This window comes from Panulirus ornatus, chromosome 23, assembly GCF_036320965.1.
Source record: "Panulirus ornatus isolate Po-2019 chromosome 23, ASM3632096v1, whole genome shotgun sequence".
In the NCBI taxonomy this organism is placed as follows: Eukaryota; Metazoa; Arthropoda; class Malacostraca; order Decapoda; family Palinuridae; genus Panulirus; species Panulirus ornatus.
The window spans coordinates 6,850,001-6,866,842 of NC_092246.1; the positions used below are offsets into that span (position 1 = coordinate 6,850,001).

At 47.6% G+C, this 16,842-nt stretch overlaps 1 protein-coding gene across 1 annotated transcript in view; it reads left to right on the forward strand.

Moving 5' to 3' along the window:
* LOC139756759 (UPAR/Ly6 domain-containing protein crok-like) overlaps positions 1-16,619 on the forward strand; it is a 44,288-nt gene extending 27,669 nt beyond the window's left edge. The window contains exons 2-3 of the mRNA XM_071676516.1: positions 9,330-9,491; positions 14,348-16,619. Coding sequence (XP_071532617.1) covers positions 9,330-9,491; positions 14,348-14,553 — 368 coding nt within the window. The 3' untranslated portion in view covers positions 14,554-16,619. The remainder of the gene's footprint in view (positions 1-9,329; positions 9,492-14,347) is intronic.
* The last annotated feature ends 223 nt before the right edge of the window (positions 16,620-16,842 follow it).

A 16,842-nucleotide genomic window follows, 5' to 3' on the forward strand; every position in this document is an offset into this window, starting at 1 on the left:
CTAATCACAACCTTAAAAGCTTTCATACCAGTTTGATGATGTGAATAGCGAACAGGGGCCAAAACATGAAACCAATCAAGAACTATGTGAGAACAGATGCCAGGCAGGCCCTCTGTACGAGTGGAATACACTGAGGGAGGGAATTAACCAGTACTTAGCCAGCCTGCACGACTGTCACATGATGGACGATTGTTGAACTTGTTCACAACACGGGGCCACACGAGTGTACAAGCTTCTCCATCCCCCCCCCCCCCATGCCGTGCAAAATGTCGTGCAAGGAGATAAGTACAAGACACTACAAGCAGACAGACACAGACACTACAAGCAGACAGACACAGACACTCCTGGTACAGACAGGCAGACCGCAGGTACAAACACAGACACCACACAGCTACTACTACTACTACTCTCTCTCTCTCTCTCTCCCTCTCTCTCTCTCTCTCTCTCTCTCTCTCTCTCTCTCTCTCTCTCTCTCTCTCGGAGCCACCACACTGCCACTGGGGTGCGTGAGTGTGCGCTGGTCAGTGAGTACCATCTTCCATCGCTGGCCACCGTCTTCGCGGCGAAGCAGACCGACCTCTGCCGCTAACAGACGACACTCCCGCTGCTGCCCACGTCTGCTCCTCAGCAGCTGTGTGTTGCCCCGGCTTGCCTCCACGAGGGAGCAGGCAGCAGAAGTGCTGGAGGAGGAGGGTGGGGGCGGCACCTGCCTTGCACGAGCGCCCCTGAGCGACGCAAGAATGATAATTTCGTTACTTGATTATTTATGGCTAAGTAAAGTGAAGGAAAACCCTGGTACAGGAGGACTGTGGTGAGGGTTGGTGTCGGCCCGGTCCGGCCCGCTGGCCGGCCGGCCTGCTCCCCCTTCTGGGCCAGCGGCCAAGCTCCCCAGGAGGACCCAGGAAATCAATTCCTCATACTCTGGGGTGTGTGTGTGGGGGGGTTGTGTCTGGGGTGTCTGGGGGGGTCTGCGTGTTCGGTGGGAAGTAATTGATCGTACTGGGTGAGAGGAGAGGCCGTGCTGGACACGGTCTCACCACCGCTCATACATTGGTCCTCACGCATCACCCGCCCTCACGCATCACCCGCCCTCATGCATCACCCGCCCTCATGCATCACCCGCCCTCATGCATCACCCGCCCTCATGCATCACCCGCCCTCACGCATCACCCGCCCTCACGCATCACCCGCCCTCACGCATCACCCGCCCTCATGCATCACCCGCCCTCATGCATCACCCGCCCTCACGCATCACCCACCCTCATGCATCACCCGCCCTCATGCATCACCCGCCCTCACGCATCACCCACCCTCACGCATCACCCGTCCTCACGCATCACTCAACCTCACGCATCACCCGCCCTCACGCATCACCCGTCCTCACGCATCACCCACCCTCACGCATCACCCGCCCTCACGCATCACCCGCCCTCACGCATCACCTGCCCTCACGCATCACCCGCCCTCACGCATCACCTGCCCTCACGCATCACCCGTCCTCACGCATCACTCAACCTCACGCATCACCCGCCCTCACGTATCACCCGCCCTCACGCATCACCCGCCCTCACGCATCACCCACCCTCACGCATCACCCGCCCTCACGTATCACCCGCCCTCACGCATCACCCAGGGCAAAGCCACGCTAACACCCGCGTCCCCCACCGCACGCACGAACGCCACACTGTCGGCCTCACGAACGCCACACTCTCGGCCTCACGAACGCCACACTGTCGGCCTCACGAACGCCACACTCTCGGCCTCACGAACGCCACACTGTCGGCCTCACGAACGCCACACATCCTGACGTGAGTCATGCTATATGGCCTTCGTGTGTGGACGAAGGGTCGCACCGCGTTACCCAGTGGTCGTACCGTCCCTGCTGAACGGTCGTACCGTCTTGCTCAGTGGTCGTACCGTCTTAACTAAGGGAGGTAGAACTGACGTGCGCATGCCATGCATGGGTTGTGGCCACCCGACCCAGTAACGAAGTTATATAAATTTATAGTTATATAAATAGTTTTATATATATATATATATATATATATATATATATATATATATATATATATATATATATATATATATATATATACATTATATATATATATATATATATATATATATATATATATATATATATATATATATATATATATATATATAGTTATGTAAGAGCAGTAACGAAGGGAATCAGAAATAATTAAGACATGACAGATCCATTTACAACAGACAGAAAAGTTCAAAAAGTTGTACGACAGTAGAGAATGCTCCAAAGTTGTGGGTCTCGCCAGCTTCAAACTTTCTCTCCCCGCACGGGACAAATAAGTAATTACAAACAAGTTTAAAACAAAAAAAAGAAAGAGGAAATTTTATTTGCTGGTGTTGGTGAGGGGTTGGGGGGGCCCCTCCCCTCCACTTCAGCTGGTGGGCGTGACGTCTGGAGGGCGCGGGGTTGGGTCATGACGTCACTCGTACGTCACCAGGAAGTTGGGGGGTGCGTGACGTCATACCCACCTCATCAGTATGCCTTCGCTGGGAGGGTCTGCGTGAGGGACGGGTGTGGGTGACATTACACACAGCCTTTTGAGAGATAAGAAACAGATTTTTATCTTTGTTATCGTCTATTTATAAAGCTTGTATGTGGGATCGCTTTCAATCCTCTTACTTCATGTGTTTTAGATGGAATTGGTTTTCGTGGATCGTCTTCGTGATAGACTGTGCCAGGTCTCCTGTTGGCTTGTCTATCCTGTGTCCGTCATGAGGGCGGGGTCTCCAACAGACACTCGATGGGCGTGTCCGTCTACCGTCGTCTCTCTTGGGAGGGGGGGAGCCCATCACAGCAGACCAGACGCCCTTGGGGGACCCCTTTTCTTCACCTTCTTAGGGGCCTCGGGGTACCTTGTCCTGTGATAAATGAACGTGTGTGTGTATTACTGCTGTGTGGCACAGCTGCTTGTGGTCGGCGCTGAAGACTGGGTGGTGGTGGTGATCCGGTGGGCGCCCCGCTCCTCCCCGGAGGGTAATGTGTCAGGGTCGGAGGGGATGATCCAGGCTCGTGAGGAAGGCTCAGGCCCCCCCCAGGGATGGAGGACACCGAGAGAAGGTCGTACTTGAAGGTGGATATCTTGACACCCTCCCCTTGGGAATAGTGACCTTGGAAGTGTATGTGTCGAACGCAGGGCGTCCGACATACCCTACTGTAGGTGTCCTATATCAATGGGGGACAGCGTCTCGTACCCTTCAGCAGGTGTTCGCTAATGCATAGCAAGCTTCACTTCTGCCGGAGCCAGGGGCAAGATGGTTCAAAATGACCATTACTTGAACTACATCGGAAGTTGTTGGTGTTACATGTAATGGTGACCTCCCATACTGTAGTGGTCCCTCTGGCGTAGACAGAGAACCCGTGTGTCGCTGCGAGATCGGTGTCGTGGTGAGGGTGGGGTAGATATGAGCAGCGGCGCGCCCGCTGAGTGAGGCTGTGAAGTGGGTGTCAGGTGTGGCCGTGAGTGACCGCGAGGTTGGCCCACCCTCACACCTCCTGATCGATGAACCCAGACGATCCTCGTAAATGAACAAGGAAGACGTGACGAGTTTGGCACGTCCCTCGCCTCCTGTGACGTAACATTGATCTCCACGGCCGTGTTGCGTGCCTTCCCTTGTACTCAGGTAACAATCAGCTATGGCGTGCCAGAGGAAGTATATGTATATATATATATATATATATCTCCACGTTTGTATGAGACCCTCCTCGTGAGTCAGTGAGTTGAGATGCGAGTCTGCGGGGCGGGCTAAGATGGAGGGGGTTCAAAATACGGCGCTGGACGGAGGCGCGGGCGGGCGCGCGGGGGGGACCGGCGTTGAGGTGTTAACAATTCCTGGTCACTTGAGGAGGAGCGTGGATGGCCGGGGGTGAGAGAGGAGGCATCAGGAGGGAACAAAGCGCAGCCCCACACACACACACACACACACACACGTCCCCCCGCAGAACACTCGCCTGTCTTGAGGGGCTTCCAAGGACGGGGTCAGGAGGGGACACTTGTATGGAGGAAAATCCATCAGAAGTGGAGGGGTTAAGTAGGATCCCCAACCCTCCCCCTACAGCAGGACCTCCTGTAGTAGGATCTCCAACCCTCCCCCTACAAGAGGACCCCTAACCCACCTTCAGCAGGATCCCCAACCCACCCCCTACAGGAGGACCCCTAACCCACCTTCAGCAGGATTCTCAACCCTCCCCCTACAGGAGGACCCGTAACCCACCTTCAGCAGGATCCCCAACCCTCCCCCTACAGGAGGACCCCTAACCCACCTTCAGCAGGATCCCCAACCCTCCCCCTACAGGAGGACCCCTAACCGGCCCCCTACAACATGACCCCCAACCCACCACCAGTAGCAGGATCCCCAATCTATCCCCTACAGCAGGATCCCCAGCCCTCCCGTTATAGCAAGATCCCCAACCCTCCCACTACTGTAGGATCCCCAACCCACACCCTACAGCCAAATCCCCGACCCTCCTCCTACAGCAGGACAACAGCCTCCTACAGCAGGAACCCCAACCTCCCTTACAGCAGGACTCCAACCAACCCCCTTACTGCAGGACCCCAAACCCTAAGTAGAATCCCCGACCCACCCCCTATAGCAGAACCCCCAACCCACCCCCTACAGCAGAACCCCCAACCCACCCCCTACAGCAGAACCGCCAACCCACCCCAACAGCAGGTCTCCCTACCCACCCCCTACAGCAGAACCACCCACCCACCCCAACAGCAGGTCTCCCAACCCACCCCCTACAGCAGAACCGCCCACCCACCTCAACAGCAGGTCTCCCAACCCACCCCCTACAGCAGAACCGTCAACCCACCCCAACAGCAGGTCTCCCTACCCACCCCCTACAGCAGAACCGCCCACCCACCCCAACAGCAGGTCTTCCTACCCACCCCCTACAGCAGAACCGCCAACCCACCCCAACAGCAGGTCTCCCAACCCACCCCCTACAGCAGGTCTCCCTACCCACCCCCTACAGCAGAACGCCCACCCACCCCCAACAGCAGGTCTCCCTACCCACCCCCTACAGGAGAACCGCCAACCCACCCCAACAGCAGGTCTCCCTACCCACCCCCTACAACAGAACCGCCCACCCACCCCAACAGCAGGTCTCCCAACCCACCCCCTACAGCAGAACCGCCAACCCACCCCAACAGCAGGTCTCCCTACCCACCCCCTACAGCAGAACCGCCAACCCACTCCAACAGCAGGTCTCCCTACCCACCCCCTACAGCAGGTCTCCCAACCCACCCCAACAGCAGGTCTCCCTACCCACCCCCTACAGCAGAACCGCCAACCCACCCCAACAGCAGGTCTCCCAACCCACCCCCTATAGCAGAACCACCAACCCACCCCAACAGCAGGTCTCCCAACCCACCCCAACAGCAGGTCTCCCAACCCACCCCCTACAGCAGGTCTCCCAACCCACCCCAACAGCAGGTCTCCCAACCCACCCCCTACAGCAGAACCGCCAACCCACCCCAACAGCAGGTCTCCCAACCCACTCCCTACAGCAGAACCGCCAACCCACCCCAACAGCAGGTCTCCCAACCCACTCCCTACAGCAGAACCGCCAACCCACCCCAACAGCAGGTCTCCCAACCCACCCCCTACAGCAGAACCGCCAACCCACCCCAACAGCAGGTCTCCCAACCCACCCCCTACAGCAGGTCTTCCAACCCACCCCCTACAGCAGAACCGCCAACCCACCCCAACAGCAGAACCGCCAACCCACCCCAACAGCAGAACCGCCAACCCACCCCCTACAGCAGGTCTCCCAACCCACCCCCTACAGCAGAACCGCCAACCCACCCCAACAGCAGGTCTCCCAACCCACCCCCTACAGCAGGTCTCCCAACCCACCCCCAACAGCAGGTCTCCCAACCCACCCCCTACAGCAGAACCGCCAACCCGCCCCCTACAGCAGGTCTCCCTACCCACCCCCTACAGCAGAACCGCCAACCGCTCTCCTCATACCGGTGTCTGAGGCTCCAGCCTGACCGGTCAGTGCCGCAGGCCAGGCCCGTCGTCAGCACCTGCCAACTGTAGCAGCTCCACCTGCGTGCGTCACTGTGAGGCTCTATCCTCTCATGGCTGCTCCTCTCGCTGGACACAAAGGAAGTGTTCACACGAAATATTGGACGTCAGCTGATTATGGTTGGCTCCGTCTGGTACCATGACAGTGTAGTTCACACACACACGCTGCTACGTCACTGTAATGGTAGGCAGCTCTGTATGTCGACTTTGTTTTGGCCAGGAGGACCTCAACTCACCGTCCCCAAACAGTAAACACCCCCCCGGTGGGAACATTATACCAGTCCATCACGGCCGACCTCTGTTGTGACGTCACAAATCCCGCGATGACGTCACAAGGCTGGCTGGGGACGTCGTTCCCCTTTAACAGGTCGACCACAAGTGTGGCACTGCTGGGGGAGGGACGGAGTGGGGGGTGCGGGCCACTCCCGGCTGGTCCACCCTGGATAGGAATATGGCTCGGTAAGTCGGGACGGTATTTATTTGAACCACGTTCGGTGTACGTTGATGTGCGGGTCTTCCATGTCTTAAAAATTCTATGCTGTGTCGGTGTGGATCATCTCGAGATGTGTCCTACTGTGGTGTAGTGGATAGGTGTACACAAGCACGTTGTACAGTGAGTGCTGTGTACAGTGACGTGCTGCTCATGTGAGCATTGGGTTTGGGCTGAAGGTACGAGCGGCAGGTCAATATTGACGAGGGTCAGGCGGTGTTGGGAGCCCTGCCAGGCAGCCGGCCGACCGACCGGCCGCCCGCCCTCCCTGCTACTGCATGACCGGGGGCGGGTGCGGAGCCTCTGCTTGTATCATGCAACCAGAGTTACACATGACGCCTGCAAACACCGTAGGGATCTGGTCTTACACGCCCGTGGGAAATTACATAACACATCAGTAACAGGGGGGTTGGCCCAGCAGGACCAGTGTCCCGGGGAACCACACCAGAGGCAACTACAGCTTGTGCCTCGGGACTAATGTAGAGCCTGGTATAACATACCTTTGGCCCAGCCCCATCCATCCCTGGTGTATGGTACCATACTCCCAGCCCCATCCATCCCTGGTGTATGGTACCATACTCCCAGCCCCATCCATCCCTGGTGTATGGTACACTACTCCCAGACCATCCATCCCTGGTGTATGGTACACTACTCCCAGCCCCATCCATCCCTGGTGTATGGTACACTACTCCCAGCCCCATCCATCCCTGGTGTATAATACACTACTCCCAGCCCCATCCATCCCTGGTGTATGGTACACTACTCCCAGCCCCATCCATCCCTGGTATATGGTACACTATAGCCAGCCCCATCCATCCATAGTGTTCTGTTCACTACACCCATCTTTGGTGTATGGTGGTACACTACATCAAGCCTCAACCACCCCAATTGTACAGAACATTACACCCAGCCATATCCATCACTGGTGCATGGTGGTAAATTCCACTCACCCTCATCTTTCCCTGCTGTACAGTACCCTGCAAGCAGCCCTATCCATCCCTGGTATATGGTGGTACAATACATCCCTTGTGTACAGTACAGTACATCCAGTCCTGGTGTAAGGTACACTACACCTAGCCCCAACCATCCCTAGTGTATAGTACACTACATCCAGTCCTGGTGTAAGGTACACTTCACCTAGCTCCAACCATCCCTAGTGTACAGTACACTACATCTATCCCTGGTGTAAGGTACACTTCACATAGTTCCAACCATCCCTGGTGCACAGTACACTATATCTGGTCCCATCTGTCCCTGGTGTAAGGTACACTATACCAGCCCCATCCATCCCTGGTGTAAGGTACACTACACCCAGCTGCTGTAGCTCTGCTTTGATAGAAAAAAATTCACCCACCCAATAAATATATTACCATATGAATATTGCTCTAAGAATCTTAAAGCTTCCATGCATGAGTAAAACTTGGGTCTATATGTCCATTCACTTCTCAGCTCACCCATCTTAAGATCCATTCATTCTTCCTTCATGTGCAACTTTATCTGCCCACGAGCATCCGCATCATAAGAGTATTTCTTTTAAGTTTCTATCAGGTGTAGTCCAAGCTTGGTATGTTAGAGGAACATAAACCATCAGGCAATCTCATTTTCACCAAATTCAATATGGCCCCTGAGCACCCATTGTCTTTATTGCTAATGGCAAAGGGCAGCCACTCACACTCACTGTTGCCTGCCATCCTGGGATACATCCTCTAGTAAAACAGCTCTAAGGCTGAGCTGCACATGGTACTTTGGGAAGGTGGACTAATTTGGTGTGAAAAGGTCCATAGAATTCTTTCTTTTCATTGATGTTGATGCAAGCTTGTCAAATATGATTTATTGCACAAGGTGTTACAACATGCAGGTGGAGTCCATCAACACCCAGTTACATTTTTTCTATATACCTCCCTTCTTGCCATTGGAGTCCATTTTATCCTTGTTAGACTCCTACATCACTCAGGGAGCTGGCTATATCCACTGTTTGGGACTGTAGGTCATAAAGTGTTGTGCTGCACGTGTCTATGAACAAAAAAGTGCAGGGCAGTTGAGTAGTAAATGCCCGATGTCTTCTTTTGTGGTAGATGCATCGTTGACAAGTGCCCAATGTCTTCTTTTATGGTAGATGCATCGTGGGCAAGTGCCCGATGTCTTCTTTTATGGTAGATGCACTGTGGGCAAGTGCCCAATGTCTTCTTTTATGATAGATGCATCGTGGGCACGAAGTGTCTTAGGATATGTCAAAATGATGTTTGTGAGATCATATTTTGAGTGTAACAGAGAACTATACATTTGTGTAGCTTCATCTCTTAATCCTTTATATATGTACCATCTCTTTACTCTTATATATGTGTTACCGGACTCTGCTTGAGGTTACTCCTTGAGAGAAGTCACCTATGGCAGTGGCTGTATCACTGGAAGTACAGTCTCGTCTAAGAACTTCTAACTCCAAAGGAGTCCACATCTCCCTGCATAGGGAAGTAGTGCAACCTTGGACAGCAGGAGCCTCTAGAAAGACATCTTGAGTAACACCAGGGCACTTGGGGTAATTATAGTTAGACAGATTGAGATATCCACTCATACAGTCTTTGGCATAAGTAACATAACAGAATAAGTATAATATTCATCCCAGGCCAGTACGTTGACTGAGTTTAGAAATTACACTTGAGTGATATCTCTTTACAAGGTTAATTGTTATGAGTGCCTTTGACACCTGGAGGTGATGCAAAATTTGAGAATGTTACTGAAAAATATTTGCATGCTGCAGGTTGGGGTATTCGGTGCTGGGAGTGCAACAGCGCATTTGACCCTCGATGTGGGGAGAGCCACTTCGACTCGAACACACTTGATACCGTCGACTGTGATCAACTCAACAGGAGACATCTGGCAGGCAAAGATGCTATCTACTGCAGGAAGATTGTCCAGAGCAGTGAGTTCAACCACTTTCTACGTGTCACCTCTCAACACTGTCATCATGTGTCAAGGGCCATCACCCGTCATGATATGCTTTGATCCCATATACACTTGTTCATGTTGCTAGTACCTGTTGAGTCACTTTTACCCCACTGTCATGTTGCATTGCATATCATGGAAGATCACTTTATCACGATGTTTCTTTTGTAATACCACTCCATTTGTCATGTTTCATGATTGTCATGTCAGACCACCTCCCATGACATTAATCATATTACATCACATGTAACATCATATAACTTTTCATACCCACTACGTGCCACCTATCCCACATCATATTGATTTTATATATTATTATTATTATTATTGTTATTATTATCATTATTATTTGCTTTGTCGCTGTCTCCTGCATTAGTGAGGTAGCGCAAGGAAACAGATGAAAGAATGGCCTAACCCACCCACATACACATGTATATACATACACGTCCATACACGCATATATACATACCTATACATCTCAATGTATACATATATATACACACACAGACATATACATATATACACATGTACATAATTCATAGTCTGCCTTTATTAATTCCCATCGCCACACATGGAATAACAACCCCCCCCCCCCTCATGTGTGATGTGTGCGAGGTAGCGCTAGGAAAAGACAACAAAGGCCCCATTCATTCACACTCAGTCTCTAGCTGTAATGTAATAATGAACCGAAACCACAGCTCCTCTTCCACATCCAGGCCCTACAGAACTTTCCATGGTTTACCCCAGACGTTTCACATGCCCTGGTTCAATCCATTAACAGCATGTCGACCCCGGTATACCACATCGTTCCAATTCACTCTGTTCCTTGCACGCCTTTCACCCACCTGCATGTTCAGGTCCCCGATCACTCAAAATCTTTTTCACTCCATCTTTCCACCTCCAATTTGGTCTCCCACTTCTCGTTCCCTCCACCTCTGACACATATATCCTCTTGGTCAATCTTTCCTCACTCATTCTCTCCATATGACCAAACCATTTCAAAACACCCTCTTCTGCGCTCTCAACCACGCTCTTTTTATTACCACACATCTCTCTTACCCTATTATTACTTACTCGATCACACCACATATTGTCCTTGAGTCAAACATCTCATTTCCAGCACATCCACCCTCCTGCGCACAACTCTATCCATAGCCCATGCCTCGCAACCATACAACATTGTTGGAACCACTATTCCTTCAAACATACCCATTTTTGCTTTCCGAGATAATGTTCTCGACTTCCACACATTCTTCAAGGCTCCCAGAATTTTCGCCCCCCTCCCCCACCCTATGATTCACTTCCACTTCCATGGTTCCATCCGCTGCCAGATATCTAAAACACTTCACTTCCTCCAGTTTTTCTCCATTCAAACTTACCTCCCAATTGACTTGACCGTCAACCCTCCTGTACCTAATAACCTTGCTCTTATTCACATTTACTCTTAACTTTCTTCTTTCACACACTTTACCAAACTCAGTCACCTGCTTCTGCAGTTTCTCACATGAATCAGCCACCAGCGCTGTATCATCAGCGAACAACAACTGACTCACTTCCCAAGCTCGCTCATTCCACAACAGACTGCATACTTGCCCCTTTCCAAAACTCTTGCATTCACCTCCCTAACAACCCCATCCATAAACAAATTAAAAAACTATGGAGACATCACACACCCCTGCTGCAAACCTACATTCACTGAGAACCAATCACTTTCCTCTCTTCCTACACGTACACATGCCTTACATCCTCGATAAAAACTTTTCACTGCTTCTAACTTGCCTCCCACACCATGTATTCTTAATACCTTCCACAGAGCATCTCTATCAACTCTATCATATGCCTTCTCCAGATCCATAAATGCTACATACAAATCCATTTGCTTTTCTAAGTATTTCTCACATACATTCTTCAAAGCAAACACCTGATCCACACATCCTCTACCACTTCTGAAACCACACTGCTCTTCCCCAATCTGATGCTTTGTACATGCCTTCACCCTCTCAGTCAATACCCTCCCATATAATTTACCAGGAATACTCAACAAACTTATACCTCTGTAATTTGAGCACTCACTCTTATCCCCTTTGCCTTTGTACAATAGCACTATGCAAGCATCCCGCCAATCCTCAGGCACCTCACCATGAATCATACATACATTAAATAACCTTACCAACCAGTCAACAATACAGTCACCCCCTTTTTTAATAAATTCCACTGCAATACCATCCAAACCTGCTGCCTTGCCAGCTTTCATCTTCCGCAAAGTTTTTACTACCTCTTTTCTGTTTACCAGATCATTTTCCCTAACCCTCTCACTTTGCACACCACCTCGACCAAAACACCCTATATCTGCCACTCTATCATCAAATACATTCAACAAACCTTCAAAATACTCACTCCATCTCCTTCTCACATCACCACTACTTGTTATCACCTCCCCATTAGCCCCCTTCACTGAAGTTCCCATTTGCTCCCTTGTCTTACGCACTTTATTTACCTCCTTCCAAAACATCTTTTTATTCTCCCTAAAATTTAATGATACTGTCTCACCCAAACTCTCATTTGCCCTCTTTTTCACCTCTTGCACCTTTCTCTTGACCTCCTGCCTCTTTCTTTTATACATCTCCCATTCATTTGCATTTTTTCCCTGCAAAAATCGTCCAAATGCCTCTCTCTTCTCTTTCACTAATAATCTTACTTCTTCATCCACCATTCACTACCCTTTCTAATCAACTTACCTCCCACGCTTCTCATGCCACAAGCATCTTTTGCACAAGCCATCACTGCTTCCCTAAATACATCCCATTCCTCCCCCTCTCCCGTTACCATTAATCATACATACATGAAATAACCTTACCAACCAGTCAACAATACAGTCACCCCCTTTTTTGATAAATTCCATTGTAATTCCATCTAAACCTGCTGCCTCGCCGGCTTTCATCTTCCGCAAAGCTTTTACTACCTCTTCTCTCTTCACCAAATAACTTTCCCCAACCCACTCACTTTGCACACCACCTCGACCAAAACACCCTATATCTGCCACTCTATCATCAAACACATTCAACAAACCTTCAAAATACTCACTCCATCTCCTTCTCACATCACCAGTACTTGTTATCACGTCCCCATTAGCCCCCTTCACTGAAGTTTCCATTTGTTCCCTTGTCTTACGCATTTTATTTACCTCCTTCCAAAACATCTTTTTATTCTCCCTAAAATATAATGATACTCTCTCACCCCAACTCTCATTTGCCCGCTTTTTCACCTCTTGCACCTTTCTCTTGACCTCCTGTCTCTTTCTTTTATACATCTCTCACTCATTTGCATTATTTCCGTGCAAAAATCGTCCAAATGCCTCTCTCTTCTCTTTCACTAATAATCTTACTTCATCCCACCACTCACTACCCTTTCTAATCTGCCCACCTCCCACGCTTCTCATGCCACAAGCATCTTTTGTGCAAGCCAGTTAGAGAATTATACATTACATGACCTGAGGATTCTTGACAAGTTTACAGTATATTTTTATTGTATTTTTATGTTTGTAGAATACTTTAGGTTTGCCATTTCATTATTATTTTCAATTGAAGGTATTGAAAGCTGAGTAATGGCAATTTATCCAAAAACTGGTTTTCATGCTTTTCTGTGATTTTGAGATATTTCCAATGTCATATGGAGACATAACCCTGAAATCTAAATTGCACAGCAAAAGAAAAAATCACAGTATTCTGTTGGAGTGATTGCTTACATGTTTATTGCCATCTTTTCAAGTTCTGTAATATTAATTTTAAAGTGTTAGACAGTTGATTTGAACCAGGTTTTTGCCAGCGGAGAAACAAAAGATTATTATTCTGTGTACAATAGAACAGAGAGATGAACATTGAAATACTGTTACCAGTAAGAGGTACAAGAAAAATAAGAAATGCTGATCAAAAACAAAAAATGTCAAAAGTTGGTAGGTGGTAGAAGAATGCTAGGCATAGTCCCCATAACTTTGACAAATGGTATTTTTACTCCAGAAATTCAGTTATAATCACTTATGACCTTAAATTTTTCTCTGCATATTTTGAAAACTACTGTATCATGTTTAAGGTTCCCTTGCCAAATGGCCTACTGAAGAAAGTAGGTCTTTAAAAGTGGATCGTTTTTTAATGTTACTGTATCAATGTGTAGGTAAGTAGCTGGTAGGCAGCCAATGACCAGAAAGGTATATTACTAGTAGTACCGGCTGGGGTATTAAGACTGTTAGTGACGGCTGCATAGTGAGCCACCACTTCATTGTGTCAATTAGCACTCCTTCGACCCATGTAGCTGTCTTTCCTTTCTGCCACAACCATTTGTGGACTACTGGCATTCCATTCACAAACATAGAATCTCTCCTTGTCATATATAACACATAACACACTTAACTTATACAGCTCATTCTTTGTAACTAGATTCTCCTGTGGTGAACATTGTGTGTTAGCCCTGCCTTTTGGCAAAATAGTAAGATTAGTAGATAAAAGAAGTTGGAACATGTAGACAAAAATATTAGGTAAAAATAGCAGCTAGGCACCTGAGGCAGGAGCATTATTAAGAAGTAGTAGAGAGTAGAAATATTAGGTAGGAACTTCCGCAAACAATGCACTAGAGTTGTCCTTTGCCAGTGGCCTGTTAAGAGTGAGGCACTAAAGGCTAAGAAGAGGCACTGGAGTTCACTAGTTATGGAGACTCTTTTGCTATGTCCACCCCCTTTAGAGAGTTCCAGTTGGGAACAGGTATTAGAAATATATATGGATAAATATTATCAGTGTGTTAAGCCAAATTAAAACAACTAATCACTTTAACTATCCCCAGTTCAAAATGAAGTGCGAACCGTTCGAGGATGTGGATGGCTTGAAGAAACAAAGGCTCCAGTGGGTGGCTGTTATACCAGGACTGGCACCAAAGACATCATGGTAACCTACTGCCACTGTGATCATGATGAATGTAATTCAGGAAACACTGTCATGGCCTCTGTGGGCCTAGCTGCAGTTGTCTTGATGCTGACCAAACTCTTCTAGAGAAGCCAGAAGGTAGCCCAGTATCTTGTCAGCTTGTCCACAACACCAAATTTACTCTTCAGTAAAGCTGTAGCTGTTGCCAGAAGTACCATCTATCGGTCTTAGGATTTTATGCTATACAAAAGTAATATCTCAAAATTGGGAGTTGTTAATGTAAATGAAAATAAATTATGAAATTAATCATAATGTCATGGGCATAACTGTTCAATAAAAACTAATGGTAATCCATGATCAACCTTCAGAGATGTAAGGGTTAGCAGCAGCTGCTTTCATGTGAAGCTCTTCTCTCAATGTACTAAGACATTTCTAATGACTACTGTCTCGTAGAATATAATCGTACGGATGAAATCTGTGGTTATATAGGATGTAATTGTACAAATGAGATCAGAAACAGATGCTGGAAACAGGTAAAGTAAAAAAGATGAGCATATATATATTGATGAAGGTGATTTATGTTGAGCCTCTGCCTTACACAGACAGTGGACGAAGCAAGTTTGCTGTAGAGTTCCACACTGCCTTTTGCACCTGTTAAACAGACTTTGAGCCCTTTGTGTCTTTATTGTTTGTTCCCAACACTGCATGAGACATGGGTCTGAACTGAAGAACCTGACAAGCAAGATATTAGTACCTGCAATAACAATATTCTATCACAATGGTCTTCAGCCTTTGTGGTACATATGTGCAAGTACAGAACATTTCACAATTTAGGCCCGTTTCTCTTGCGTGTTGTTTGTTTCTGTGTAAGCCGTGAGTCATTGGAAGGTAACTGAAACTCTGAACTGCTTTTCATATTGTTTAGTTTATAAATAGCAACACCATTTAAGAGTTTGAAGGGTTTTAGTTACCTTCCTCTGCTTCTGAAAAATAGGTGTTTGCTTAGGTTCTGAGCCAGCACTCAGAATGTTGCATTCTCACTCAAATTTTTAGTGCAAATGATGGTAATATTCACAACTGTAGCATAATGTGTATATAGATAAGCAGATTTGAAGCTCCCACTTATGCTTTTAAAGTGGAAAACTGCCTTGTAAAAAGCAAGTTCAAATTGTGCTTAGTGATGTAGAGATTATGAGATTGTCTATAAAGCTGGTGCCATTTGCAGCTGTTGTTAGGTGTGATGTAGTCTTGTATTCAACATGAGACTGAGGATCTGAGTGCACAGTTTTAGTGAGGTTCTCAGCATATGGCACCAAAGAATTTGTTCAGTGAACAAATCTTGGGGAAATGGTGGTATTTTTAATTTCTCTCTCTCCCTCCTTGCAGCCCTATGTTGAGTTAGGGCCATAAGGAGACTTCTGTTCTCAAAGCAGAATTTTGGTGTGACCAGACAGGCATTAATTAATGTCTTACTCCTTCACTCTTTGTTTCCGTAAAACAGAGTAAGATATATTTAGTTTCTAGCAAATGAAGCTTGCTTACATATATAATTTTTACAGCATACCACTAATGAGAGAGAAATGTCAGACTTCATATAGTACACAGCAACTGCAAAAATCATATAGATAAAAGTAGACACTGGAGCCACCATCACAAAAATTATATAAGCAGCCAACATTGGTTATAATCATTTCCAAAATACTATAATGAGTACATTGTGTAAGCGTCAACCTTTCCAAAAGAAAGAGGTAGCTCAGTTAATGATGTTTGTATCCACCTCATTCTCCATACAGTAATAATGAATGTATATGTATTTTTTTCATTCTCTCACTGAAGAAGCTGTCCAGTAATTCCCCTTGTTCCATATAAATAGTTATTATATGTATATGATGCTTTATATTAAAATGAAATACCATACACGAATCTGGTATTTTTCAGAAATAAGATAGCTTCAGATGTCATTTAATGTACCCTAAGCATATTTTAATTACAAAACAATGTCTCATATACACTCCTTAGTCCTTGACCTTTCTTGAATCCTTTACTTCACAGTGCTTTGACCAGTTCAAGAAAGTCAATCATGAGGCAACATATTACACCATGTACATAGTGTACTTTGTTCATATCATACTGTACAGCACTATATGATACATACTCAATACAGTGTGGTCATAAAGGTTACTACCTTACTACAGTTGTGTATGAAATTCTACCTTAATCATTAGCTATATCAAAGGAGTGTCTAACTGGTGAATAAATGAACATGAAATGTCCAGGAGAGCTGCTATTTGCTCTCACTTATGGTATCCAGTAGGACAAACCATGCAGTAAACAGATTATCTCTCACAAATAGATTAGTTACTGATAATCTCATTACCTTGATTTCATCTTTCATTATTTGATCAAATCACCTCA